The sequence below is a fragment of the Falco biarmicus genome, chromosome 15 (genome assembly GCF_023638135.1).
Source record: "Falco biarmicus isolate bFalBia1 chromosome 15, bFalBia1.pri, whole genome shotgun sequence".
Taxonomy (NCBI): domain Eukaryota; kingdom Metazoa; phylum Chordata; class Aves; order Falconiformes; family Falconidae; genus Falco; species Falco biarmicus.
In genome coordinates, this window is record NC_079302.1 from 11,557,331 (window position 1) to 11,584,085 (window position 26,755).

General features: G+C 42.3%; 1 protein-coding gene across 1 annotated transcript; it reads right to left on the bottom strand.

The window, feature by feature from the left end:
• Positions 1–827: 827 nt before the first annotated feature.
• Positions 828–25,868, bottom strand: GPI (glucose-6-phosphate isomerase). The gene is made up of 18 exons (XM_056360842.1): positions 25,668–25,868; positions 20,469–20,559; positions 19,566–19,634; positions 14,433–14,552; positions 12,957–13,040; positions 12,719–12,865; positions 10,901–10,972; positions 9,823–9,867; positions 8,943–8,996; positions 7,947–8,007; positions 6,223–6,266; positions 5,848–6,000; positions 5,375–5,504; positions 4,919–4,995; positions 3,546–3,674; positions 2,918–2,993; positions 2,759–2,825; positions 828–1,270 (listed from the first exon to the last, which is right to left on the bottom strand). The coding sequence occupies exons 1-18, from the start codon at positions 25,784–25,786 to the stop codon at positions 1,147–1,149; spliced, it is 1,662 nt and encodes a 553-aa protein (XP_056216817.1). The 5' UTR covers positions 25,787–25,868; the 3' UTR covers positions 828–1,146.
• Between the last annotated feature and the right edge of the window lie 887 nt (positions 25,869–26,755).

Here is a 26,755-nt window from a genome sequence, read left to right on the forward strand (position 1 = left end):
ACTCAAATCCATGCAGCCAGATTTTCAAGCAGTATCAAGCTGTTAGTGTGCTGCTTTAGCGAGACCAAGCTTTTGATCCTGCCGATGCATATGTACAGCAAAGACACGCATTAAGAGGTACAAGGTCAGACTTTGTAGCCACAGTAGCATTTGTCATAAAGAAGTCAGGGTATGAGAACCACAATCAACATCTTACTTCTCCTTTCAATGCTTGTGTCTTACCTTTATTAAAGGTGTTACAGAACAAACGCCATAGCATGCCAGTCTGCTAGCAAAGAGGGGTTAACAGTGGCAGAGAGTGAGAAAAGGATATAAGCAACTTGTTCACAAATAGTTTGCTGGGTTGTTTTTTGTTGTTGGAACATTGATGCCGACTTAAACGTGAGAGAAAGCACCTCTGGAAGACACCAAAAATACATTTCTTCTGCAAGCAATCCCAAGCTTTTGCTTTACAAATGCTTGAAAACTGTTCGGAACATTAAGATACTACTATCGACTCCAGGAGCTTTCTTCCTTTTTTTGATAGCTGTCCACATAGGGTTTCCACAGCTTACAGAGTCATCAGGAGATATTTTACCAAACACTAGTAAGTTTTCCTTTTCACAGTAGCATTTGAAAAAAACCTGTATCTTGCTCAAACGCATCAAATTATTCAACCTGAACAATCTACAGCTAAAGATTTGATTCTTTGAACACATTCTAGTTTCCAGCTTACAGCAGAACCAGTCCAAAACAACATGTTAGTTCTTGGCTTCAAAGAACCTCATATAGTCAGTGAGGCAAGTGTTACTAGGTCTGCATTTTAAGAGATACAAAGTGAAGAAGTATTACTCATCCATCATACCTTTTATTTTCTAGTATCAATACGTGATCACTTTTAAGGAAGTTGAGGGATAAGAACTGAGGAACATACCAGCTGCACTTCACAGATCAACAGCCACAAAAATAGAAAGCAACTATACGGCCTCTGGGTTTCACAAACCTAGTTTTCGTTTGTAACACTTGACGCAACAAGGTTAACTGCAACAAGTGAAGAAGCTACATCTGTAAAGTGCTATTTTTGTTAGAAGTGGCTAAAAAAGCACAACTACAAGAGGTCTGGGTGTTCTGTCATCAGGATTGTCGATGTCCTCCAAATCTTTTATTTCAGGCTCTGTGTTTTTTGATGAAATTGATGAGCCCATTTGTTGAGCTATCATGAGATGTCACTGGAGCATCTGACTCCAGTTCAGGCTCAATTTTCTTGGCAAGCTGCTTTCCAAGCTCAACTCTGTATTTAAAAGATCAGAAGAAAGAAAAACATTAGTGCTAATAACTTACAGTATTTACTATAAGCTGTTGACATTAAAAATAGGTGCCAGTTAACTTGGCAGCAAACACTATGATGAATGCTTTTCCCTTCAGAAATCACTGACAAAGTCAGTTATTATTCAGCTGGAGTTCTCACAGCTGCTTAGCCAAACAAACAGCTCTTAAATTACAGGACATCTAAAGAGAGAAAGTTTTGTTTTAAAAGTTAAGCAGAGTCTTTTCCCTTTCTGTAGTCATTTGTGTTATGCAGAATGCATTCAGCTTGCTACTGTTCACTGTTGAACACTACATCCACTCAGAACACTGATTTGTAGCACCAAAACAGTAAACAACAGCCGAGCTGCAGGCCTGGTAGCCTTCCCCAACACTACAACACACTATATGCAGGAGTTACAGCACACAGGGCAAGAACCTAGGATAATTCAACAGCTACAAGAAACTAGGCTGTTTCTACAGCATCCCCACATTCCCTAGTTTTGGATGCCATTCTAGATTCTAATGTGTTGCAGTAAAAGCTGTACTTATTTCTACCCCACCCCTGACTTCAAAATTGGTAAGATGCATCAGCTTTTTATCAGCCAGCTTCCATTTTCAATTTCTACCGCAGTATTTTCGTTAAAGCACTTTCTCTGGTAGCATAGCTCCAAGAAAATCTTCACAAAGAATTATCCTTCAGCCTTTAAAAGAGCTTAGTGTAAACTGCTGTTCTAGGCCTGTAAAGCAAACTTGCTCTTCAAAATAACCCCTCACAGCTCAGGCAGGTTTCACCTGAAAAATCTTACTCATTTCCCAATTTTTGTCCTGGATAAGCCCTCATACAGCATGTTGTACAGTTAGTATTATTACAGATGAAAAAGAACCTGATTAGCTCCTTATTAAGTCTTCCATTTTTAAAAGTGATAAAGTGAAAAACTCATAAAAGCTGCTGTTCTCCACATGGAGCTCTACCATGAACCTTGGTCACAGGTGCAGCCTGCATCAGACCTACGGCTCCTATATATAAACACATCTGCCAAGAATGCTCTTGTACAGGGAAATTAAGTGGTCAGTCTTTTGCTTCACAGATGCCATACAAACTGCCTAGTAAACATTTCTAGAGAGAAAATTTTCCCTTCTATAAGGGAAATTATTTTCCCTTTCTAATTCTTAGAACGTGTTCAGCCTGCTTGACTATTTTTTTCAGCATTACTGCCTCTTTTCTGCATTCATAGTATTTTTTTTAGTCAAATTAAACAAAGGGCCTTAGCTGAAGTTCTATCTACAAAGTCATTATGCGTGGCTGAACAAGGATACATGGTGACTCACCCCCACAAAATCTGTTTTCATTTAAAACTATCCTATAATAATTTGCTCTAAGTTTAACACTTATTTTTTTCTCTCTAAGTCATGACAGATTAAGCAATACCACAGTCAGCAAGTATGCAAGAAATTTATCAAGACTACTTACCCCCACTGGTCATAACTGTTAATGTCCCAAACAATTCCTTGAACAAATATCTTGTGCTCATACATGGCTGTAATCCGAAGAGAAGATTTATCAGAACTTTTATCAGAAAGTATAAATAAAAGAAAGTCTCATTCACAGATGAGAGATCCATTTACTTACCAATGATGGCTCCCAGAGTAAAGGGGTTGAGTTTTGTAAACACAATGGAACTGGTTGGTCGATTTCCCTCAAAGACCTTTCAAAACAAGAGTTACATTGTTATCTAATATGTTGTAAAACTTACATGAGAAACTTGCAGTTTGTATGTTCCTTGCAGCCCATACTGGACTGTATCTACTAGCAACAAATACAAAATGCTGAAAGCTTTAAAGGCTAACAGCTTCAACCAGAAAATTGTATCCATTTTCATGGTTTATTATGAATACAATGGCAAAATGTTATCTCCAAGCACCATAACTGGCTACTATGGGCTAGAGAAAGTAACCAACAAGTCAGTATCCCAGGGGCAGTGATGAGGTAGCTCATCTTGTCTGAAATGCCTCAAAAAGGCTTCCAGCTCAGCAGCCTTTTAGCAAGAGTGCCATTCACAGACAGCACCATGAGACTGGACAAGGCAGAACCTGTATCTTAATCTTCGCAGCTATCGCGACAGTAGCTCTTCACAGCCACCGGAGGGCACTGCCCCATGAGCAAACTCCGTCCAGCAGCGCAGCAACACGACGCCTCCCTCCCCACCACAGCGTCCAACTAAACCGGGGAACGCTGTCGAGTGCCAGAGCCCGGTTACCTTATGGGGAAGGAGCTTCTCCAGGGCATCTCCACTCAGTCCTGCCGCTTGAAGTTCCTTACGAGCTTCATCAGCGGTCTTTCCTTTCATCAAGGCCTCAGTCTGAGCAAGGAAGTTGGCCAAAAGGATCTGGCAAGTAGAAATGTATGTATCAAATCAAGTACTGCTTCCAGCTGGAACAGCAATACCCAGTGCTTGAACGGAGACTGAGACCTAGGCTAAAGTTACTACATTCGTTTTTAAACACTACGGCAGTAATATGTGCAGTAGTTTCAGCTGCATAATGCCTGCTATCGCTTTTTACCTGAGAGTGCCAGGAGACTTGATTACTGTTTTAACAGTGCTGGTATCCCAAGACAACCAGGACTGTTTTTGCAGAATCCTGCCCTGCTGAAACTTGACAGCAAGCCTCCCAACAAGAACAAAGAAGCCAGGATTTCACACACCCTTTTATCCAGTACAGTCTAAACTTCTTTATGCATGGAAAGCCAGGCGCAGCGTTAATCAATGTAACCAACTAAGACATACTTACTCTTACTTGCAAATTCATACCCATTACACTGAAGTCATCTCTTACTATATCTACAGTAGAATGAAACCTTTTCTTCCCTTCTTTTGCAAAGTCATGTTCTAAACTTTCACCTTGTTACTTGACAAAAAGTTATTATTACACAATTCAAATAGCACTTGTAATCTGAAATAATGACAAGATTGTAATTTAGTGAGGAAACATGTTTTGGGGGTCTCTTCGAGTTTTTTTTGTGGGTTTATTTTTTTTGTTTTTAAGTATGCAGTAACAGTAGACCTGGACATGTTTCCACCTATGGAACTTAAAAAATGGTTAGACAGTTCACTGAAAATCCTTAGTTGGATAATCCAATTAAACTAGAAAAACTGGACAAATAAAAAAATATCTATGAGTAGAAGGCTATCATGCTAGCCACGCTAGTATACGTACTCTCTTGTCCTAGAGCTTAAGACTCACAACAGCATCTCTGAGGAAGTTTTCATCAACTCTGAGAATTTGTTCCTTCCTACTCTGCAAGAACTACACTCCTAACAATTTCTACAAGGAATTTTCTCACCAAATACTTGATTGTTCAACACTTTGCAACCTCAGTAAGCGAACAGGCCACACCACTGACCTGCCTCACGAACTGTGCAATTTCTTCATGAACAAAAATACCACTGTATCACATATATTAAACGTAACATGTAATTGTAACTTAGATATTCTCAAATCTATTGTGAATGTTGACAGCCCATGTATACAGTTTCAAAGGGACATACAAAAAACCTCACATGCTGCAATACTGAAGAAGCTTCAATGCCTTCAGCCACAAGAAAATATGGGTGCACTGACAATTTATTACCTTGTGATGCAAGCCATTTCTGACTGGATGCTGGGTCTGGACTGGGATCAGGAAGTCACAGGGAATCATGCGAGTTCCTGTAAGAAAAGCCACGTTAATAACCCTGCAACAGGAAAGTCTTAGAAAAAACTTCAATTCTCACCCCATTTTCATAATTACTGGAAGACACAGCCACTTCAAAAATATTTTTAAAAAGCTTTTTTTTTTTTTATAAACAGCACGGTAAAATGACAATACAGCTCAGTAGTTTCAGCTTTAGCTGACCTTCCCTGTTGTTCAGTTAAAACCTGCTTCTTGTTGTCTTCCAAAGTCACTAATTAAGAGCACCATAGCAATGTGATGCTGTGTTAGGTAAGAGCCCAACCTCTAAACCAGTATCAATTCTGCAGACTCTTGCAGCTTTACAGCCATTCAAAATTCAACTCCAAAACAAGGTATTGAATAGTTTCAGTCTACCTTGATGAATAAGCTGGTAAAAAGCATGCTGCCCATTGGTGCCAGGCTCTCCCCACACAATAGGGCCAGTACTGTAGTCCACACGAGAACCTTTCTTGGTAATGTATTTGCCATTAGATTCCATATCACCCTAAAAGGGAAGGGCAATATTAGCTTTCTTGCAGAACCACACAATATTAGTACAAGTTTCCATACAGACTTCAACTACAATGAGTTATAGCAATTTCATAATTTCTTAAGACATACAGCTGCTTCATTTACAGACATCAAGATAACAGATGTTTGAGGTCAAAATGTTGCAAAATTATCTGAGCAGATAAGTTCGTATCAATCTTGGCACCAGTCTCTAAGTCCTCGATAACATGAACTTAAGTGATTGCAATTTTAACCTAGAAACATACATTCAGTTTCTAGAACTAGGACAGAAGCATATCTACATAATTCCTTCATGAAACCTTTACTCTGAGTCTTACCTGCTGGAAGTAAGCAGCGAAGCGGTGCATGTATTGGTCATAGGGCAGAAGGGCATGGGTTTCACATCCATAGCAGTTTATATACCAGATGCCCAGCATGGCCAACAGAACAGGCACGTTCTTCTCCAGTGGGGCAGTGTGGAAGTGTTTATCCTATGTGACACATATGTTGTTACACTTTTGATGAAGCAATTGTCACCCCTCCCAACACTAAAACTGTTTTTATTGTTGTTTTGATCCAAGGAGACCTTCCCAAGCACAGTCATTTTGGAAGCACTGAGAGGGCACGGGGAGCTAAACTTCAGAAACCTGCTGCCAGTTATCATACTAAAACATTTAAGAGGAACAAATCTGAAATAGGGATCCCACACTCACCATCCAGTGGGCTCCTGCAAGCAGGCTCTCAAAGTTGTCAAAACCTAACAATGGAAAAAAGTCAGTTCGTATTTACTATCACAACTCAAATTTGATTTTTCTTGCAGAGGCAATCTTAAAACAGTTGGGATTTCTGGTATGCAGCAAGGCTCCCAACTACTAATCAAGTTTAAAGCTGCACTTTGACTTCTCCTGAAATTTGCATGCCATAAGCCAGATGTATTTAGTTACGATTAAAGCCTGGACTTCAGAGCAAGTTCAACTTAATGAAACATACTTCAAAAACCTTTGCCTAAAATCCCCATGCAGGCAAAATGAGCAACTAGAAGGCGAAGAGGCATTAAAACCAGGCTCTCTATTAAAGGCTACATAGTTTTCAGCAAGTTTGAACACTTAGTGACTTCACAGCCACAGTAGGAGAGACATCCCCCAGAATAACAGGGCAAGGGTAGTACAGTAAGGATTTTTATGCTGGTCTGGCAAAACAACTGTAATAAGGTCTTCTCAAAGAAGAAGGTTCCCCCCTACCTTCCTTGTTCTCTTAGTTCACCCCATTTTTCTCTGCTCTATAATTAAGGTATTTAAATCATCATTTGTTTTCACTAATGAGTATTTTATCTAACTCCATCCTTTCCTGCAAAACCAGAAATCCCGATTCTTATATGGAAAAAATGGAGGTGAAGTGTTTGACAAAGCAGCAGCTCTACCTATGGTCAGAAGCCAACTTTGGGAGATGACGGATGTAAAAGCAAGAAGTGCAGATATGGCATGTCAGCAGTCAGCACCAAATCTGTCTGACAGCAGAGATGAACAGTTTATTGCAGACAAAACACTAAGTGCCTGAAGTTTATTTTACTGTTCGCACGCACTGGTTTTTCTACATATGAAAACTCCTACTCATATAATTCTAAAACCATCAAAACCAATGTTTCCTCTAACCTCAGTCTAAGAGAATTCTAGCTTTAATTTATTAAAATGACATTACGGTTTCAGACTTGAAATATCTGAAAGTAGTGATGAGGGAAGCAAGACTCCTGAACAGCCTGCTCAACAAGAAACAGCAGTTCTCAGAGCTCTTTCACATCAACTGTGTACTCTCCACCTGCATCAGAAATGCCAATGCTACCATAACAGTATAAAAGGTAGATGGGGATCAATTCTGAGGGTCTACATTTGTGCCACAATCAACTGAAGATAGAAGCAGCATTCCTGTATCATCAGGCCCTCTAGCCTAGAAGCACAGGTACTGGGGACAAAAGGAAGTAATGAGAGGAGACTGTTAACAACGCTAAACTGAGCTCAAATGCAGAACTGGAGACATAGGATTTTTAATGGTTAGTGTGTATATACCTGCAGAAACTAAATACACTACTTAAGTAGCTTAGGAACATCAGTTGCAAGGTCTGATTTTCACTGACGTGGCTCTAAGTGATCAGGCACTTTCGGCTATGCAAGCGAGAGAGACTAAGAGATGCAGTCTTACTATTCGTACCTAAGTACGGGTAATTTCCAAAACTCCATTTACAGTACTGAAAACTCTCAACATTTCTGATGCATTATAGATTGTTTTTTAGCACAAACATCCAATCACTCAGAGTAGGTGGGTAAAAGAGTATCTGCCCCAAATCTGATCCATAACTCATTATTGTTAACGCATTCCACAGTTAATATTCCTGAAGCAAACAGACTAGTTCTTGGCATTGTTACATCACAGGAACACTTACCAATATGCAGGGCAATGGAGAGACCTATGGCAGACCACAGAGAGTAGCGGCCACCAACCCACTGAAAGCAAAAGATTAATTTATACATTAGAAGTAACCACAGGGTTTTTAAACTCAAACTACTAGGAAATAGCAGCATATGTTTAGACTATTTTCAGCAAAATAGATACTGTTTCTGGAGATAATTCACAACACATTACATGGCATGGTCAAGCGAACCTGCACCTTACAGTAGCCCCCTAACAAATCCTTAAGTATGCAATTATTTGAGACTTGAAATTTACCCTGCTCGTCCAAAAATTTGTAACATCTGTTGAAGCAGATTCTTTGATGATTCCAGTTCCCTTCCAAACACTAAGTTTGCAGCTTGTATTAACTGCTTGCCTAGTATCACTCCTCTATAGATAAAGCCTGCTGCAATGAGATTATGGAACTATCTAGGGAAAAGTAATGCTCTAGATAATTTCTAAACAGCAGCTTTATAAACTAGTTTGTCAGGCACATAGTCAATGAGGCAAACCAAGCTGTTTCTAGTTAAGTATAAGGGCAGTATACTTAAAATACATATCTGCTACAAAAATACCAAATTAGGCTCCTGGTTCTGATGTTTGACCTTTACAGGCCTAAATTATATACAGTGGACCCCAACCGTCAAATGTCACAGCTTATAATAACTACTTACACGAGGAATAAGCTAAGACTTGTATCTCCTGTTACCCAACAGCTGATTAGACAGCCAGGAATATAGAAGGCTCCTCTTCAGACCTTTGACTGCACCATTTTAATGGAATGGTCAAGAGACATGACAGTTTTGCTTATCTGACATGTTCTGAATTTGCCTGGAACTACAAGTTTCCAGATGTTTCAGTACATAGAACACAACTAGTATAATTTAGGTGTTTTGGCAGTTTCCCGAGATCTAGTTAGCATTTTCTGAAGCAAGTTAGATTATCCTAACAGTTAACATCTACCACACAACATTAAACATTTACTTACATCCCAAAACTCAAACATGTTCTCTGGGTCAATTCCAAAGTCTTTAACTTTAGGCTAGAATAATAAAAAAGCATGTAAGAACATCATAAGTAAAACTAACATTCTTAAAAAGCTTTAGGTCTAGAAAATCGAACACACAAGTTGGATACCTATAAAATGCACAATTCCTCAACTACATCCTCTATTTAAAAAATATACAGCATTCACCAGAAGAAGATAACATTAATTTCCACCTATCACTACTCAGCAGTCTCAGATAAAATCAATGTCATACATTATTTTCTGATCAAAGCGGTAATATCGTTAGGAGTTGGACTGACATTCCATCTACATTTAGCAGAACCATAACGTAAGAAAGGAACGTCACATCACAGTACCCAACAGCCTCTCAGCCACTGCAGTCTTTTTCTAATTGCTATTGATCTTTCTACTTCATACTTTGCATGAACCACCACATCAGGGAACATTATACTCATATGCTACAGATGATTCACACAAACTACTTGCATCACTTCAGCACTTACTTCAGAGGTCTAGGAAAATACTATTTATTTACATAACTGCATTCACACACAGTTCAATTAATTACAGGTAACACTCACTAACAACAGGACAGTCATTTCAAGTATGAGACCTGATAGCAGGTTTCAAACTCTAGCAGAAAAAGCAAAAAACTATAATGAAGGTCATCAAATCCTGATACTGTTCATTACTCTAAAAGTGTTAGTTATTTTCAGTAGAAAAAAAATGCTTCCTTTCAAGATGAAGACTAACTATTGGTATTCAAGTAACTGTCTTAAAAGATAGGCTTCCTTACTGGATTGTAAAATGAACACCTTAAAGATACACAGAAAAGATAAAATAGATTTGTTATACTTACACCATTGGTAGACAAGGCAACAAAATGCTTGGCCACAGCTGAAGGCTTAATAAAAAAAAACACTGTTAGATCTAGAATGCTAATTATTTTTATTTCTTGTCATAAAGATGATCTGCTACCATTCACATTTAAACACTGTTGACTATCAGTTATTTTCACATTATCAACTTGAAGTCACCTTATTCACATTCAGCGTGGGATTTGGCAGCATGCCTGTCTGAAGATAACATTCTGAGAATATTATCAGAATACATGAAGCCCACTGGAAGCAGTCACTACTTAGAGTGACACACAACTTCCATAAGAGTATGTTATCAGTTTGGAACATTGCTACCACCAGTTTGGAGTAGGTAGAGTTTGTTGTACATATGCTACCCTTCCAGCTAGTTAGAAGATAAAGACAATTGGATTTACTGATAAATCTCCAGCTCTAAATATAGAGTTTGGTCTTTCAGTAAGTGTTCTGGTGAACAAAGTTGAGTTGTCTGCACCAGTAGGGTTAACAGGGTATTTCAAAGCCCAGCTTCCCAACTAAGTACAGCTACTCTGACTGGAACAGGTTCAAGACCATCTTAATTACCTGAGTAGGCAGTATCTGCTTTTTTCTTTTAAAGGTTAGAGATAGAATGAGACAAATACAAGGTTTCTATTCATAGCACTCACTGCTCTCTGACATAGAAATGTTAGTTATTCAATCATAGCTTCATTTTTAATGTATTTGCCAAGAATTGGAAGGTAATGCCACATATAACATGTTCCTGGATTTCTGTATCAGTGGTTCCACTAATTACCCAGTTCTAAGGCAAATGCTACGCTTTATTACTTAACAGGTAGTATTTCAGGGAACAACGTGTGACAATCATTTATAATGAAAAACTAGTGGTTTTATCACTTTGATCAGATGCAACAGCCTGTCACTATCCATGAAATGAGATATATATACAGCATTCACTGAGCTATACAGCTTGAATTTGGGCAGCTATTTACTCTGATCCAAAGTGCACAGAACAACCAGGGAGAAGCTGCACAATGAAAAGCTGTTGCATTCTGTTATGTAACCTAAACATGTTAGACTTACATCATTAGCGGCATGTAAGAACCACTCTTTGGCTGTTTCTGCATTCGTGATAGTTTCTTGGGTGGTGAAAGTCTGCACATCAGAAAACAAGGAAGTATGTGAAACACTACTTAGAACTGACACAAGTTCAGGCTGCTAAAACATCATTTGTTCCAGGTAATCAGAGCAGAGTGAGTCTAGATGTTCATAATAGACAACTGCTGCTAGATTTCAGCTAAAAAGCAGGTTTATCAATCCACTAAAGACTAGTGTTTCTAGATTTACCTGAACAAGCACATTATCTGGAATTGGAATAATTATTCCCCATTTCCTACCTTCCCTCCCCCAAACTGTTATGCAAAACCTTGAGACCAAAATTTTCCACTTTACTCTTCCACTAAACATGAAGTTTTACCATTCAACTAAAAACAAACTAATTGGGCATCAAAACAACATAACCTAGCTGATTGCCCTCATGTTCTTCCATTCCTACGTTTTCATGTAGGAACACTCATTTCTAAGACTCTTGCCATAATTTTGTTCTGCTGATTAGAGCAGAACATTTTCCTGCTTCATGAAGTGTGCACAGAAGTTCAGTCATGCAGTTTTGCAAAGATCTACAACCATTCTGATTTATTCAACCATCAAAATTTAGCTTTAAGGGTGAACATTAGATTCAACCTACTCTCATCCACCTCCAGAAATATTTCATTATGAAACACAAGCCTGTTATGGAAAACAAAAGAATGCCATTCATCCTCTTCCAAATATATCCAATTATCTAACTACTATCTGGCAAACAGAAATTGAAGTGTTACTCTTTCAATTTGGCAGTCTTCTAAGCCTTTGAACCGTGATCCCTGAACTCAATTATTCTAAGTGACCATTAGTATTACTTGTGAAGTTTCCTTATTACTCCATAAGTTGTTGCTCGGCTGCAGTATTGCCAAGATGAGATAATGAGCGTCACTGTCGAGCATGGCCAGCATTACACACATGTTCATTTGTTGCAGATAGTCTTCAACAGCAAAAAGGTTCCACTGTGCTTTACAAATGAAAGCAACCCAAGTTACATAACTATGAAGTTTGTCTTTACCAGTTGTTTCTGCCATGACAGAAGCATTCCTCAAAGGAAGATGGCAGCTAACAGTTACGTTTACAGAGTAAGTTATTACCAAGGCAAGACCTTAAAAGGCAGCTATTAAGTCCATATTCAGAAATAAGTGTCATCTTACTAACTAGCAGCAGACTAACTACCTTTTCCTAAGTAAAGCAGCTTAAGTACATACTTATATATTAGTATATCCTTTATGCCCAAGGAACTCAGCATTTGAGTTATTTAGGTGAAGGTATTTTGTTACTACCCTAAAACAGAATGAAGGTTCCCACTACATGCAATTCATTAATGCAAAAAATACAACAACGTACTTAAGATAAAGGACCAAAAGTAACCTTAAAGAAATGAGACAAGATCTTGAATTTTAAATAAGTAACTACATCGGATCCTACATTGCACCCACAGAGAAGTACAGTAAAATCAACTTGTGAATAAAGCTTAAACTTTTACTGACTGAGAAATACATGCTAGGCAACGTGAAATTGCTCATGTGCCTCACTTGTTTAGGTTAAGCCATTTTCAGCACTTGACTTCTGGATCCTTAAGTATTTCAGTGGCAACACAAGCTTCTACTGCAAGTTTAGGGTGAATCACAGCAGGCCTGTTTAGAGTAGTCCACACTAGAAGTCCCTCATCTAGACCTTCATGTGGACAGATCTCTACTTGGTATCTTTTACAGTCAGAGAAAAAAAATCACACCCCAGTGCTTGTATTAGACAAACCTTTGATGCAATGATGAACAGCGTAGTGTCTGGTTTAAGCTCAGCCAGGGTTTTGGCTATATGAGTACCATCAATGTTGGATACAAACCAAACACGAGGGCCTCCCTTTGAATATGGTTTCAGGGCTTCAGTTACCATCAGAGGGCCCTGGATAGAAGCAACAATAAGATTTTATCTTCACTGCAAGCACATACACACACAAAGAGATGTGGAACATGTATAGAAGTCAGGAGCTTACCAAGTCAGAGCCACCAATCCCAATATTGACCACATCAGTGATCGCCTTTCCAGTGTACCCTTTCCATTCACCACTGCGGACTCTCTGTGGCAAAAGAAAATTGCAATGACTATTTTATACTTACACTAAAGTTAGCGATTCTAACAGTAGAAATAGTTTGTGTTTTCAGGCACTGATGTAGAAAGCATCTAAAGACAACTTTCAAGCTTCTAGACTTTAAAGACTGCACTCAGAGCTAACTTCTTAGCTATACCTTTGGTTATGTCAAAGATGACGCTTCACTAAGTATTAGAAATCTAACGCACATATTTAAAACACACTGCAAGATCAAGCTCTCCTTCCACGTGGACAGCATTTACAGCAGTATTGGCAAAGGCAAGAGAAATTAAGCTAAAAAAGGAAAAAATCTTGGGCATTAAAAACATGCTCTGATGATTGAAACCATCTAGCAACAAAGAAGGAGGCACCAGTGAAAGTCTGGTTTTGCATTACCACTTTTTTTAATCAGCTAAAAACTCTACAGTGGGAAAAAGACTGTTGCGTTTCTGTGGTCATTCAATTCTTACATTATCTGAAGAAACAACCAAGTTTGGACCAGTTAGTGTCAGTTATTGTGGTTTTGTTGGCATTTATCCATTAGGAACCAGACATAACCCGGGCTCATTTTGTATGAGTTAAAAAGTATGAGGTGGCAGCAATACCGGCCACTACCACCTGGATGAGACTCACAATAGCAGCCAAGTAGGTCCAGTTCCTCATAGTCATATTTAAAATGCACCAGAACTATTCAGTGAGTTTTTACTCATTAGTTTTATCACACATAAATTTGACTTCGTTAGTGCTCTATCAAGTTCATCAGAGCATTTCCTCAACTGATCTCACAGACGCCGACATTTTCAAGATACACAGAATAAAAAAGCAATTAATAATATTTGAAGATAACAGTTCACTGCTGTACTTAACCAGGGAACAGAAAACTCTTATGCTGTCGAAGTTGCAAGCCAAATCATAAAGGTATCTGACCTAAAATAGTCTTAAAGAACTTCTCGTTTAGGTAAAGCATAATCAAATTGCAAGTGAGCTGGGAGCTTCTACCTCTCTCCTCGTTTTACACAAATTTTAAGAGGCAGTTTCTACCTGATACAGTTAAGTAGTTGAAAAAGTAGCAAGAAATAAGGCAGTATTTGAATGGTACTTAAGTGATTTGCGAGACTTCTGAAGTAAATGCAAGATTACTACTAAAAGAGCAAGACCTAGAGAACCCATTAAAGAAAAACCCAACTGGTAACAGAAAGAAGTGATCATACTAGAAACAGCTCCAACTCCCTGCTTGAGCCAGAATTATTATAAACCTCAAACAAGGGCACAGTAATTCATGTGAACCAGCCTACAATCAATGTTTCACAATACACATGTAAGAACCTGGCTGGGTATAGAACAAACATATGAAAAATAAGCTATGGTGGTAGTTTATACCTGGCAGAAGTGTTTCATTTTGTCCAACACTTTGTTTACTTCTGGAACAACATCCTTCCCATCTACAAGTATTGGCACATTGGAACGATTTCTCAGAGCAATATGAAGCACAGCTCGGTTCTGAAACAAGAAGGGAGAAAACCTGATGAAGCCATTTCCAAACTATACCCAGGGGCCTCAGGTGCCTCATCCAGCAGATAGTACAACCTTCGAGACTTAAAAACCCTTTAGAGTAACTGTAATTGGTAGAACACTAGTTTGCGTGTATGTTTATATACACACATTCATCACCAGCTATCTACATCACCCTCTCATTTCACATCATCAGTGCAGAGAGTTTACAAAAGCATATAATATGCAAAGTAAATAAATAGTTTCTCTGTTTACTTGGATAAGAAAGCCCAAAATCCCTTGGAAAGATTGAGGTTCAAAATTCAGCAATATTCAGTACTCTGAACTTGGCATGCTTCAGGTATACAAGGATGAAGTTGTTTCCTATTAAAGACAATACTGAGAATCAATTTTAACAAGAAGCCAAGGTTATTTTCTCTTGACATTTTCTCCATTATCCCGAGCAGTCCATTGCCTATAGAAATATGAGACAAATACATAGTTTCTCTAAACATTTGACAAAAAAGGAATATAATAGCCACATTATTTTAGCCACTGCCCACAATTAAATGTTCCCTGAATACTTGCATGCCAGAAATGTAGATGCTAGCTGTGTTATGAGAAAAAAAACCCCAAGCTGTTAGCATGCAACATAATGTATTGATTCTCCACACTTCTACACAAGTCAAAGCACTGAGATCTGGCCTATGATTTGCCTGTTCAGGAGCTTAACAGCTTTAAGCTAGAATGAAGGAGTTAAGCCAATACTAATGAACAAATTAAAAAATTAGTCTGCTCCACCTCACTGTGCCTCACTATAGAGAGAGGCACTGTGAACAAAGACAACACAGACAATGTGAACTGCCAAGTTATGATTTAAATACCAAATGCCAATTCAAAAATCATCGAGTCTGTGGTTACTGACTTGGAATACAAAAAAGCTCTTGCAGTTGCTAATTATCACAAGTGTACCCACTTAAATAATAGACACTACTTTTTTTGCAACACCCAGCCACAGAATGGTATTATTTGGTACATACTGCTCACTACCAGGCTTGAAGGAAGTTAAATCTTTATCAAGAGAAGCAGTCATATTTGACCTGATTTCTACTGTTAAACAGAATTATCTTCTAAATATCAGGTGGGCTATGAAGACTGTCCACATGAGTGGTCAGATATGCACTACCTTGTAATGCACTGTCTTTGTGCCATAGCAAACTGCAAGTTTGAACTCATATGGGACAAACACCTGGCAATAACACACTTGAGTGCACTATGAAGAATTTCCACATAAGCACACACCATACAGCCAATGTCTGCAGAACCAAATACAGACAAATCTTAAGTATTAAGACAAATAGCTAAAAAATGTTCTAAATCAGAACAAGAGTAGCCGACAAGTCAGTTCTTGCCATTAAGCAGCTCCCTTCTGTCTTATTGCTTTAGGTTTATTTAGTCATGCTGTTTGACAGCATCCTGTTTAAGGTCTCATGACCATTTCACATTGTCCACATGCTCATACTTCAGAGCCAAACCAACTTGATCTGATATTCTATACAAGCAGGAAAAATTAAACACAAGAAATCTAATTCCAAGTCAACTTCCGACTGTAAACAAGGAAAAGCTGATAATGAAAAACATGTTCCTAAAGTCATCATGCAGCTAACTGCTACACCAAGTTGCCACATGAGGACAGTAGCAAGATAGGGAGCTAGCAGCAGAAGCTAAACACATCACAGTTTAATACTGTGTTTTAAGTGCTTTCTGGGAAAACTTCATCTTTCTGAGAAGGCTTCAGCTGCTGTATTTGCTCTCACGTAGACAACAAAGTGTAACTCCATAATACATGGTCAGAGATGGGCTAACCCTGTATAACTTGTGTTACAAGAGCCTAGTGAGAGGCAACACCAGACACAACAACATTCAAGTAGATTTAAGACTTAAGACCCTCTTTTCTCACTTCCTTCTTTCACTAACTAAAATTACCTCTATGAATTGAAGGCATTAATATAGAAGGAAAGTGAACTGTTTCTCCAGCGAAGCTGTACCTGTTTTTACCTGTGCATTTTTACAAATATAACATTCACAAACAATACAATGTCCAACTACTAGAGTTAGTTTAAGCAAACAGCTTGTGCAACAGTTAAGTCAGTCAATAACGAAGTCAAAGGAAATACTGATTTCTGTGAATTTAACCCAAACATACTAAACAGCCTTTAAGGCAGACTAGTAAATCACATTTCACTGTCAAGTCCAGTTTTAATCCTATTTTTTAATTTCAGGAAAAAGGTACAATTCGTTTCCTGTATGTTTTAGTGAAGATTTAACCATGAAAGTTAACATTTGAACATAAAACATTTTTAAATATGGTGGGGTAATTGGCATAACTGGAGCGCTGCAGTGGGTGGCTACAAACCCTTCAGAAGGGGCAGGCAAGGAGGGTGCGGCAGTGGGGTAGCCCTGTATGTCGGGGAGTGATTTGGTTGTCGAGAGCTGAATGATGGTGGTGATGGGGCTGAGTGTTTATGGGCATCAGGGGGAGGGCCAGCAAGGCAGGTATCCTGGTGGGAGTCTGTTGTAGACCACCCAGCCAGGATGATGACACAGATGAAACATTCTACAAGCAGCTGGCAGAAGTCTCAACATCACTAGCCCTTGCTCTCCTGGGGGACTTCAACCTACCAGATGCCTGTGGAAACATAATACAGGACAGAGGAAACAGTCCAGGAGGTTCCTGGAGCGTGTGGGGGGTAACTGCCTGGCACAGCTGGTCACTGAGCCAGCCAGGGGAGATGCCCTGCTGGAGCAGCTGCTTGTGAACAGGGAAGGTCTTGTGGGTGATGTGGTGGCCAGAGGCCATCTTGGGCACGGTGATCATAAGATGACAGAGTTTTCAAATCTCAGTGAAGTAAGGAAGGGAAGTCAGCAGAACCGCTACCTTGGACCTCCGGAGGACAGACTTTGGCCTGTCCAGGAGCCCGGCTGACAGAGTCCCTTGGGAGGCAGCCCTGAAGGGCCAAGGGCTCCAGGCAGGCTGGACATCCTTCCAGAGGGAAGCCTTAAAGGCGCAGGAGCCGGCCGGCCCCATGTGCCCAAAGTCGAGCCGGTGGGGAAGGTCGGCCTGGCTGAACAGAGCTTTGGCTGGGACTTGGTGGGGGAAAAGGAGAGTTTTGTGACCTTTGGCAGAAAGAGCAGGCAGCTCTGGAGGACTACAGGGATGTGGTGAGGTTGGGCAGGGTGAAGATTAGAGAGGTGAAAGCCCAGCTAGAACTCAGGCTGGCCACTGCCATAAAAGATAACAAATTTTTTTTACAAATACATCAGCAACAAAAGGAAGGCCAAGGGGAATCTGCATCCTTCATTGGATGCAGCAGGGAACATTGCCACAGAGGATGAGGAAAAGGCTGAGGTACTTAATGCCTTCTTGGCCTCACTCTTGAATAGTAAGATCAGTTGTTCCCTGGGTACCCAGCCCCCTGAGCTGGAGGATAGGGACGGGGAGCAGAATGAAGTCCCCACAGTCCAGGAGGACACGGCCAGTGACCTGCTGCTCCATTTAGACACGCACAAGTCCACGGGGACAGATGGGATCCACCCGAGGGCACCAAGGGAGCTGGCGGAGGAGCTCGCCAAGCCTCTCTCCATCATTTATCAGCAGCCCTGGCTACCCAGGGGGGGCCCAGCTGACTGGACGTCAGCCCACGTGATGCCCATCTCACAAGAAGGGCAGGAAGGAGGATCTGGGGAACTACAGGCCCGTCAGCGTGACCTCAGTGCCGGGGAAAGTTACCCTGGGGGTGCTGGTTGATGGCCAGCTCAGCATGTGTGTGCCCAGGTGACCAAGAAGGCCAATAGCAGCCTGGCTTGTAGCCAAAACAATGTGGCCAGCAGGACAAGGGAAGCAACTGTCCTCCTGTACTCAGCACTGGTGAGGCTGCACCTTGAGTACTGTGTTCAGTTTTGGGACCCTCACTCCAAGAGGGACATAGAGGTGCTGGAGCGTGTCCAGAGACGGGCAACGAGGCTGGTGAGGGGTCTGGAGCACAAGTCTGATGAGGAGCGGCTGAGGGAACTGGGGGTGTTTAGCCTGGAGAAGAGGAGACTCAGGGGGGACCTTATTGGTCTCTACAATTGCCTGAAAGGATGTTGTAACGAGTTAGGGGTGGGTCTCTTCTCCCAGGTAACTATCAACAGGACAAGAGGAAACAGACTCAAGCTGCACCAGGGAAGGTTTAAACTAGGCATTAGGAAAAGATTTTCACAGAAAGGGTGGTCAAGCATTGGAACAGGCCGCCCAGAGAGGTGGTGGAATTGTCACCCCTGGAGGCGTTTAAAAAAATACATAGATGCGGTGCTTAAGAACATTGTTTAGTGACGGACTTGGCAGTCCCAGGTTAATGGTTGGACTTGCTGATCTCAAAGGTCTTTTCCAACCTAAATGATTCCATGATAATTACAACCTTCAGATCTACAAGAAGGAAGATACTCACCCTCTTACCGAAATAGTATAAACAATCTTGGGAAATTGGCTGCCTATCTGCTGTTAAACGTACCCAAAGATAAGTAGTATCAATAACCCAAAGCAGGAAGTCTTACACAACCCTCACTACAACTTTGCAGGCAGTTTACTGAAGTTTACAAACACTGACATTAGGCAAAAGCATGTAACAGATACCTAGAATGCAATACTCTGCTCCATGCCCTTTGCAAGATATGACTTGTTTTACTCTCTATAAAAAACTCAAGAGAAAACAAGGAAAAATGTACCACCAAAATCCCTAAAAAAATAAAGATGTGTGTTGAAGGGAGGATTGAATAGCTTTATTCAAACACATTTTCTTCTGTCTTTGTCCGAGCTGTAAAAACTTCTCATGTAAGTAGTGCAGCAAAAATTACAACCACCCAGCATTTTAAACCAGCAATCAGAGTAAGCTTTTTCAAGATTCCTTACACAGATGCATGAATATCTGTAACACACAGGCACAACTGAGGGGACAGAACCATGGACAGAAATAGCCTTACCTCGGTGAAGTTTATCTTCTCCCCACTGAACATGCGCTCTCTGGCACTTTCCACACCCCTTGACTTAGCCTGAGAAATACAAAAATAGATACCTCTTAAAAATAGTAGGAAGTCAACATGTACTACAAAGGTCCAGCTACAATAAAGAGTGTGAACATTTACCACATAAGACAGTGAAATAAAAATCACATTAAGAGACTCACTAGATTTTAGCTTAAAAATCAGTTCTCTGATTTTAAGAACAAGTGTTTTTATGCAGGCTATTTATTTCCTTAAGAGATTACACAGTAACATGCTGAATTACCAAGATGCAATTAATCCATCTTACTCAGTTTCATCTTGTCATACTGCTACAGGACTCATTAATGACTCTTTGTACCAGCTTGGAATTTTTAATTTTTTGAAACCAAAGCATAGCAAAAGTAATGTTGCTATGGCTGGTTTTGCGGAGGTCTGTCTTACCTGGTCTAAGCCTTTGGCTGAACCAACAGTTAAGGAAGAGTTGTAAATATGGACACCAGGATAAACTAAAGTTAGTGACAAACTACTTAAAATGCACCCAACTGCAAATGCATCTTAAAACAAAGGCTGCATGACATATGAAGTATTGTTTCAATTGCAGGTACAGAAGACATGAGCTTGTCTTACAACTTCATATGTTATAACAGTTCAAGTTACAACTTCATCTGTCTTACTTTACTGCAGACTTCAGTAAACAGCACCATTCGCCAGCTGGTCTGCTACACATAATCCTTTCAGTGAGCACAAGAGACAGATCTGTGCATTGGAAAATGGCCTTGCACCTTTTAACTCTGATGGCCTCTCAAATTCAGAGCTATATATATAAGCAGTGCTAGAATATTAAAAATTTTGGTTTATTAATTCAACATTTTAAAGAGTTACCAGTTCCATCAGCATTTTCATCACTTCTTCTGTAATAAGGTTCTTTGAGTAATCCAGTAAGATATCCCCATGATCAGTATTCAGAGTCAAGCTGTCAAAACAAACAGGTGGTTTAATTACACATTCCTGAAGAGTGACTGTTTTAAGACAGTGATAACTCCTCTACACATTACAAGACGATTGGGCTCCTAATTATACAAAGTTAGTAAAGATGACCTGAGGGACTGATTTGCCCCCCAAGTTTCACAGAATGACCTACTAGCACATTATTTTAATTGAAGACCACAGTTTTCAACATGCGAAGTTACCGTGTCCACTCTCTGCTTGTTGAAGTCCAAATATAACAAAGTCTATTTAATGCATAGTTGGAACAATCACATTCTGTTTTCAGAGCCACTAGTATTCTCTAGCAATAATTTGTTTTTTCCCAATTTATCATAGGAAAAAGCTTACATTCTTTTGCTGCTAAAAGTTAAACTGTCTTCCTACAGGTCCTTTCAACAAATATAGTCATTCTTTTATATGGAGACTTGAACAAACCCGATCTGTAAGTCCATGTAACTCCACGTACAGAAACATTGTGTAAAATACTATGCAGAATTAAACCCCATTTGTGCATAGCAGTCTCACTGTCCTACTTGACTCCAGTGGAAGTCTCCAAATCAGTCAACTAATCAGAATCTGAAAGCCATAGCCTAACACTTGAAAACAGAAGCACCTTTTTGTTTACACCCGAGATTAAACACAGAAATGACAGTCTGATAAGAATAGAGTGAGCCCATTTGTATTTACTAGCCTTGTATCCATGCACAAAGTTCTACAGGCCCTCTAGTCCTTTACAGCACACTTTTCTACTCATTTCTTCTTTGCACTCATTTACAGCCAAATATACACAGAACACAAAGTTCTGTAAGTAATTCAGTAGGCCTTCTAAAAAGGCACAGAAGGCCTTTTATACCTTACTCTCAGTTTTGCTCCGCAGACACAAGCCACAGGAAATTGCATGCATCTAAATTCTCAATGTTTCCACATGCTTCATCATCTCCCCTGCTTTTTCTTTCCCAAGATTTGAGCACAAAAATATGCAGTTATTTTAGTGACCACACATGCCAGAGAATTCACAGGGACAAACCATGGCATAATTGCTATTCCAAACAGATATAATATGACAGAGCAGGCAAGATTCTGTGAAAGAAGGATGGGGCTGAACTTGGAATAACAGCAAGAATCAGCAAGGCCTAGACATTTGGGTGGATTCATTAACTTGATTAGTGGTGGACTGGACAGTACTAGGTTAATGATCGACTCCATCTTAAAGGCCTTTTCCAATCTAACAATTCATGACTCTGTGTCCTTTCTCTGGTCTTAAAACACAAGACACTAAATAATGAAGGAAGGAGTCTTCAAGCAGAGTCTCAGAAGAGTGTTTCTTGTACAGACAAGGCGGTGGCAAATCAGGAAAAACAGTATCAATACTGATAATCACCCTTCTCTTCACTGGGCTGCAAACAGTAATCCTGAAACCCTGACCATCCAGCACAAGGACAGCTGGAATACAGCTAGCTAAGGGAAGGAGGACTGTTACCTTCCACCTGCCAGATTTGCTATTTATTGAAAAAATACAGAAGAAAAGTAAGAACAAGTGCACCAAGTCTTTCATTTTCACATTTGATGCAATTTTTTACAGACACGTCACAGATTTGAACATATTTTACTAATGATATTGCAAAGTCATTAGTATACTAATACCTCCTCAGTTTAGAGAGGTAGAAGTCTTAAAATTCTCATCTACAGTTTAATATAGAACGACAGTCTTCCCCATTGTTCTACGCCATGAAGTCTTTACAATCTTTTCTTCGTTTACTTGGCATATGCCTTACTTCTACAATTCATTGTTATTTTACATTTACAAATAAAAAAAAAAAATCAATCTCACTAGACCTAGAAGACAGAGTATCCCATGAAATTCTGGCTGGATTCAAATCACTACTTGTGTGAACAAACTGCAGGAAAGTGGCATCCCAAGACAAGCAAAAAATAAATAATAAAAAAAAGCAAGCAATGGCTACCAGATCTTAACTTCACACACACAAGGTGTAATACGCAGCATGCAATGTCATCTCATTTTAAACCCTTACACCAAGAAATCCACCTTTTATTTAAACAGAAGCCCAAACCCCTGCAGCTCAGTTAGCAGCTTTCTGCTACACCACCCATTCTGCAATGCAGTAGTTAACAGTAGCACTACCCAGGTGGAACAAGAGCCTGGTCACGTAAGCCACATCCACATTTAAGTGATGCAGCCCTTAATCAGAAGATCACCTGTAGCACCTCAGAATGATTTTATCTCCCAACTAAACACAACCTAGAAAAGCTGTGTGCAACCCCTGAAAGTATTATTATGTATTGATTCCCTGGTGGTATGTTTTCCATTTAGATTTGAGGCTCTTTCCAATCCTTCATAATGGACAAGCCAACTAGGAGTATAATACTAGTGCTTCTTATCTTGCACTAGTTATTTGCATCAAGAATACTTTAATCAGCATCCAGTGTCCATTATCTGCTGAATTTTGTGATGGCTGCACCTTATCAGTTCTACTCCTTCCAAATCTAGTAAGAGCTCTTCTAGTGAACAACCCACTTTGTCAAGACCCACTGTACCTACACTTGGGTACCAAAGAAAGCCAAAGGTATACCTTACAGGTTTAACTACACTCCCAGTCAAGAAATCAGGATATACAAATCCTGAGGGAGGGGGACGACACACACACACAAAAGGAAGAAAGTGTCTTTTATCTGCGTTCTGCAGGACACAATCAGCAAGTGTAAGGTTCTTATAATAAAATTAAATAGATGCTTCTGCTGAGAGATAAAATATTCAGATTTCAGTCTGACATTTCCCCAGAACGAGTACCAGGAAACACTTTTACATGGGTATAAGTTTCTCTTTTCCTTCTAAAGGAAGGGAGGTAGTCAATGATTTCCACTACAATACCTAGCAGACCTAACTGAAATTTATTCACAAAGATTCATTTCACATGAGGAGAGGTGTGCATTCAAACTACAGTAAGGTCCTTGTGGCAAAACCTCCAGACTGCTTAAGCTTTCAGCAAATGTTACCCACCATCATCCTGCTGATCTGACTCAAAGTGGCAATCAGTGAGAAGGATACAAGCAGATCTGTCAAACTAACCCAGCCTCTTAGTTCAGCAATTGTATTTTGCTATGAGAAGGTTCTCCTGGTAATCTAGAATGTGTTGGTTCATGAGGACACAGGACTGAAATCATGAAAAGAGGCATAAGATCGATTAAGTAAACTAAAAACACTTCAACTGTTTCCTATCCTTGGGGACTGCACGAAAGGACATTAAGTTGGGCAGCTATTTGAAACTAGTAGCTTTGGTAAAGAATGTTTCACAAGAAATCTGATGAACACATTCTGGGAGACACACTGACTACTTTCAGCACGGAGAAAACATCCTAGACACGAGTGTGTGGGCCTGAAACAACAGTTGTCTAATATGTTCTCCTTTGTGAGCTGTACACAGTGACAGCGCAACACTCAAAGTTTAAGTATATTACACATTCTCAAAAGCAATTAAATACAGAGTATTTGAGATTGAGAGAGTGTATTTTATGGTTAGATTAGCTTGGATAATATTAAAGTGACAGCCAACGAGATTAAGATGCAGAGCTATCCCCAATAAGAGTACCTGCTTAAGCCGTTCAGGAAGGAACTTACAAGAGACCTGTTGATTACACCTTCTCATTCATTTCGCTAGCTTGCTTCAGCTTTCCTTTATTCCAAGGATGTTAGCAAATTCAGTCTCTTGGAATACACCAGAGATAAGGAAAATGTGCAAACAGAACTAGATCTATTAGCTAAGAGCTAGTACGTTTATATAACGTAATACTAATAAATCCCTTTAACAGTATAAAAAGTCCCTTCAGAAGATCCAGATGTATTCAATACTCCAAACATTTAGCACCCCTTTTCCATCAATGTAAATGAGATTTTTAACTCCAGTATACTGGTACGCAGGACTTTGTATGTGGTGTTTAATTACAATTTAAGAACCACCTAACCTACTCCAAAGGTAAGAATAAAGTCACTTTACCTAGGGTGCTAACGAAAAGCCTGATACACGCAACAAGTCTTATCTCAACACTCGATAACACAAGCTCGCTGTATGACCCAGCCTCACTTTAAAACTCAATTCAGGGATGCGTTACATGCTATTAAGACTTTTCAGATCGTATAGTCCAACAGCGTAACCACACACGACTTCCCAGCACAGCCTCCGGTGTACGGAGGACGAGCCGCTGGGCGTTATCACCCTGCCACCACTTCTTTCTTCCTCCTCTAGCAAAACCGTGGTGCACTGGGCTTTCTGTAAGGCGGCCAGCAAGAGGCCAGGGCGGGCCGGGCCTCCCCGCCGCCCCCCTTCCCCGTCGCAGGGCAAGGGTAGGCACGGCCGCGCTGCTGACAGGTAGGGGCAGGCAGGGGGGATGGATGGCTCCTCGCGATTTTATCGCGGAGCTTATCATGACTAAGCACGCGGGTGCGAGCGGCTGAGGAGCGAAGGACCCACAATGCCGCTGTGCGAGCCACGGCCCGGCGCTGTGCTTCCCGGCACGTACCCTGCTGCAAGGATGAGTCAAGGACAAGCGCGCACGGCCGCCCTCCTCGGGGGATGCCGAGGAGCGCCCCCCCGGCCCGGCCCTGACCCTCCGCGCTCCCGGCGGGACGCTCCGGGCCACGGGCGCATGTGCCCGGCCTGCCAGCTGCCTCCGGCCGGCCGGCGCAGCTCCAGCCGCCCTCCCCGGGCCCGGCCCCCCCCCCCCGCACGCCGGCGGGGGCGGCGGCGAGCAGAGCAGCCGCGTGTGTGCGCGGTGCGGCGTCTCCGCCCGCCCGCCGGGCCCAGCGCCCCCCCCCGGGGCCACAGGGATGGGAGCGGGGGGAGGGCGCAGGGCTCAGCCTGGCGGGCGCATCCCTCCCGCCCGCGGCCAGGCCGCGGCTCCCCGGCGGCGCCCACCTGAGGGAGCGGCCAGCCAGGCCCCAGGCCCCGTGTGTCGGGAAGCGCCCGTGTGTCGGCAGTCCGAGGGCCCGGCGGGCCGCCACGGTGGCCGGGGAGGGCAGGGGCGGCCGCTGCCCCGTTCAGCCGCGGGGGAGGGCGGGTGGGGGCCGCCCAGCCTCACCTGAACTTCTGGAAGCGATCCTTGTCGGCCTCGAAAAGCTGCCGCAGGACAAGCTTGGAGGCGTTCGCCTTATGCCATTCCAGCAGCTTCTTGAAATGGGGGTCGCCGGAGAGCGCCATGTTAGCGGCCAGGGAGGGCTGAGGCAGTCACAGCCGGCGCAGACAGACGAGCACGGCGGGCAGAGCACTTGCCGCCGCCTCCGCTTTTATAGCGGCGAGCTCGGCCTCCTGCCGCCGGCTCCGCCCCGCCCCGGCCCCCTCCGCTTCGCGGGCGGGGGGATTCCCCCGTTGCCGCGCCAGCGGGGCGGGAGGCGCCGTGAGCCCGCTCGTGCGAGGGGCCAGGTAGCGTGGGCCGCGGGCCTGCCCGCCCGGCCGCTGGGGTCCGCAGGTGGCAGCCCCTGTGGAGGGAACGCCGTGCCGCCGGTTGCGGATCCCGTGCTGAGGGACGAGCGGTTTCACTGCCAGCGGGCACCTGTGCGGGGCGGCGGGAGCTGGCTCGTCAGCCGCCCTCCTTGCCCCCCCGCCCGCGGGCAGCCGCCGCGGTTGTGTCCAGGCCGCTGCTCGCGTAGCTACGTAGGAAGTTTGACCAGGTTAAAAACAATGTCTCTTCTCGGGGGTTATGTTTACCCCGGCTCGGGCCCGCGGCCTGGCTCAGCGCAGCCCCGCGGAGGGGTGCCACGGGCCGGGGCAGCGCCGTGAGGCAAGTGCCAGGCCTCGGGGCGGGGACGCGGCGCTGCACCCCGGCCTGGCATCAGCGCCGCCCTGACACCTGTGCCAGACCCCTGGCCCGCTCCCGCTGGCCGCCTCCACTGCCCGCTGCGGCAGATGGCCCCTGAGCCACACGTCAGCTGCTCTGGCTTGTGCGCCCCGAGCCCCGGCTCCCCCCGGCCGTTACATAAGGAGCTCAGGCCCGGGCCGGTGGCGGGAGGCCTGCGCCGCCAGGGCCGCCCGCGGGCCGGGGCACGCTGGCTCCGAAGGCAGGCCGGGGCAGGCGGGTGAGCAGCTGCACCGTTCTTCGGCGCATAAAGCAGAATGTTGCTTAACAACAGGCGTGTAAAGCAGTATGTCAAATTCCAGAGACTGCACTCA

Coding starts and splice junctions, on each gene's coding strand:
- GPI (XM_056360842.1), bottom strand. CDS start 25,786: ATGGCGCTCTCCGGCGACCCCCATTTCAAGAAGCTGCTGGAATGGCAT. Junction 20,560..25,667: donor GATCGCTTCCAGAAGTTCAG/GTGAGGCTGGGC, acceptor TTGTTTTGACAG/CTTGACTCTGAATACTGATC. Junction 6,267..7,946: donor CTCCATTGCCCTGCATATTG/GTAAGTGTTCCT, acceptor TTCCATTGTTAG/GTTTTGACAACTTTGAGAGC.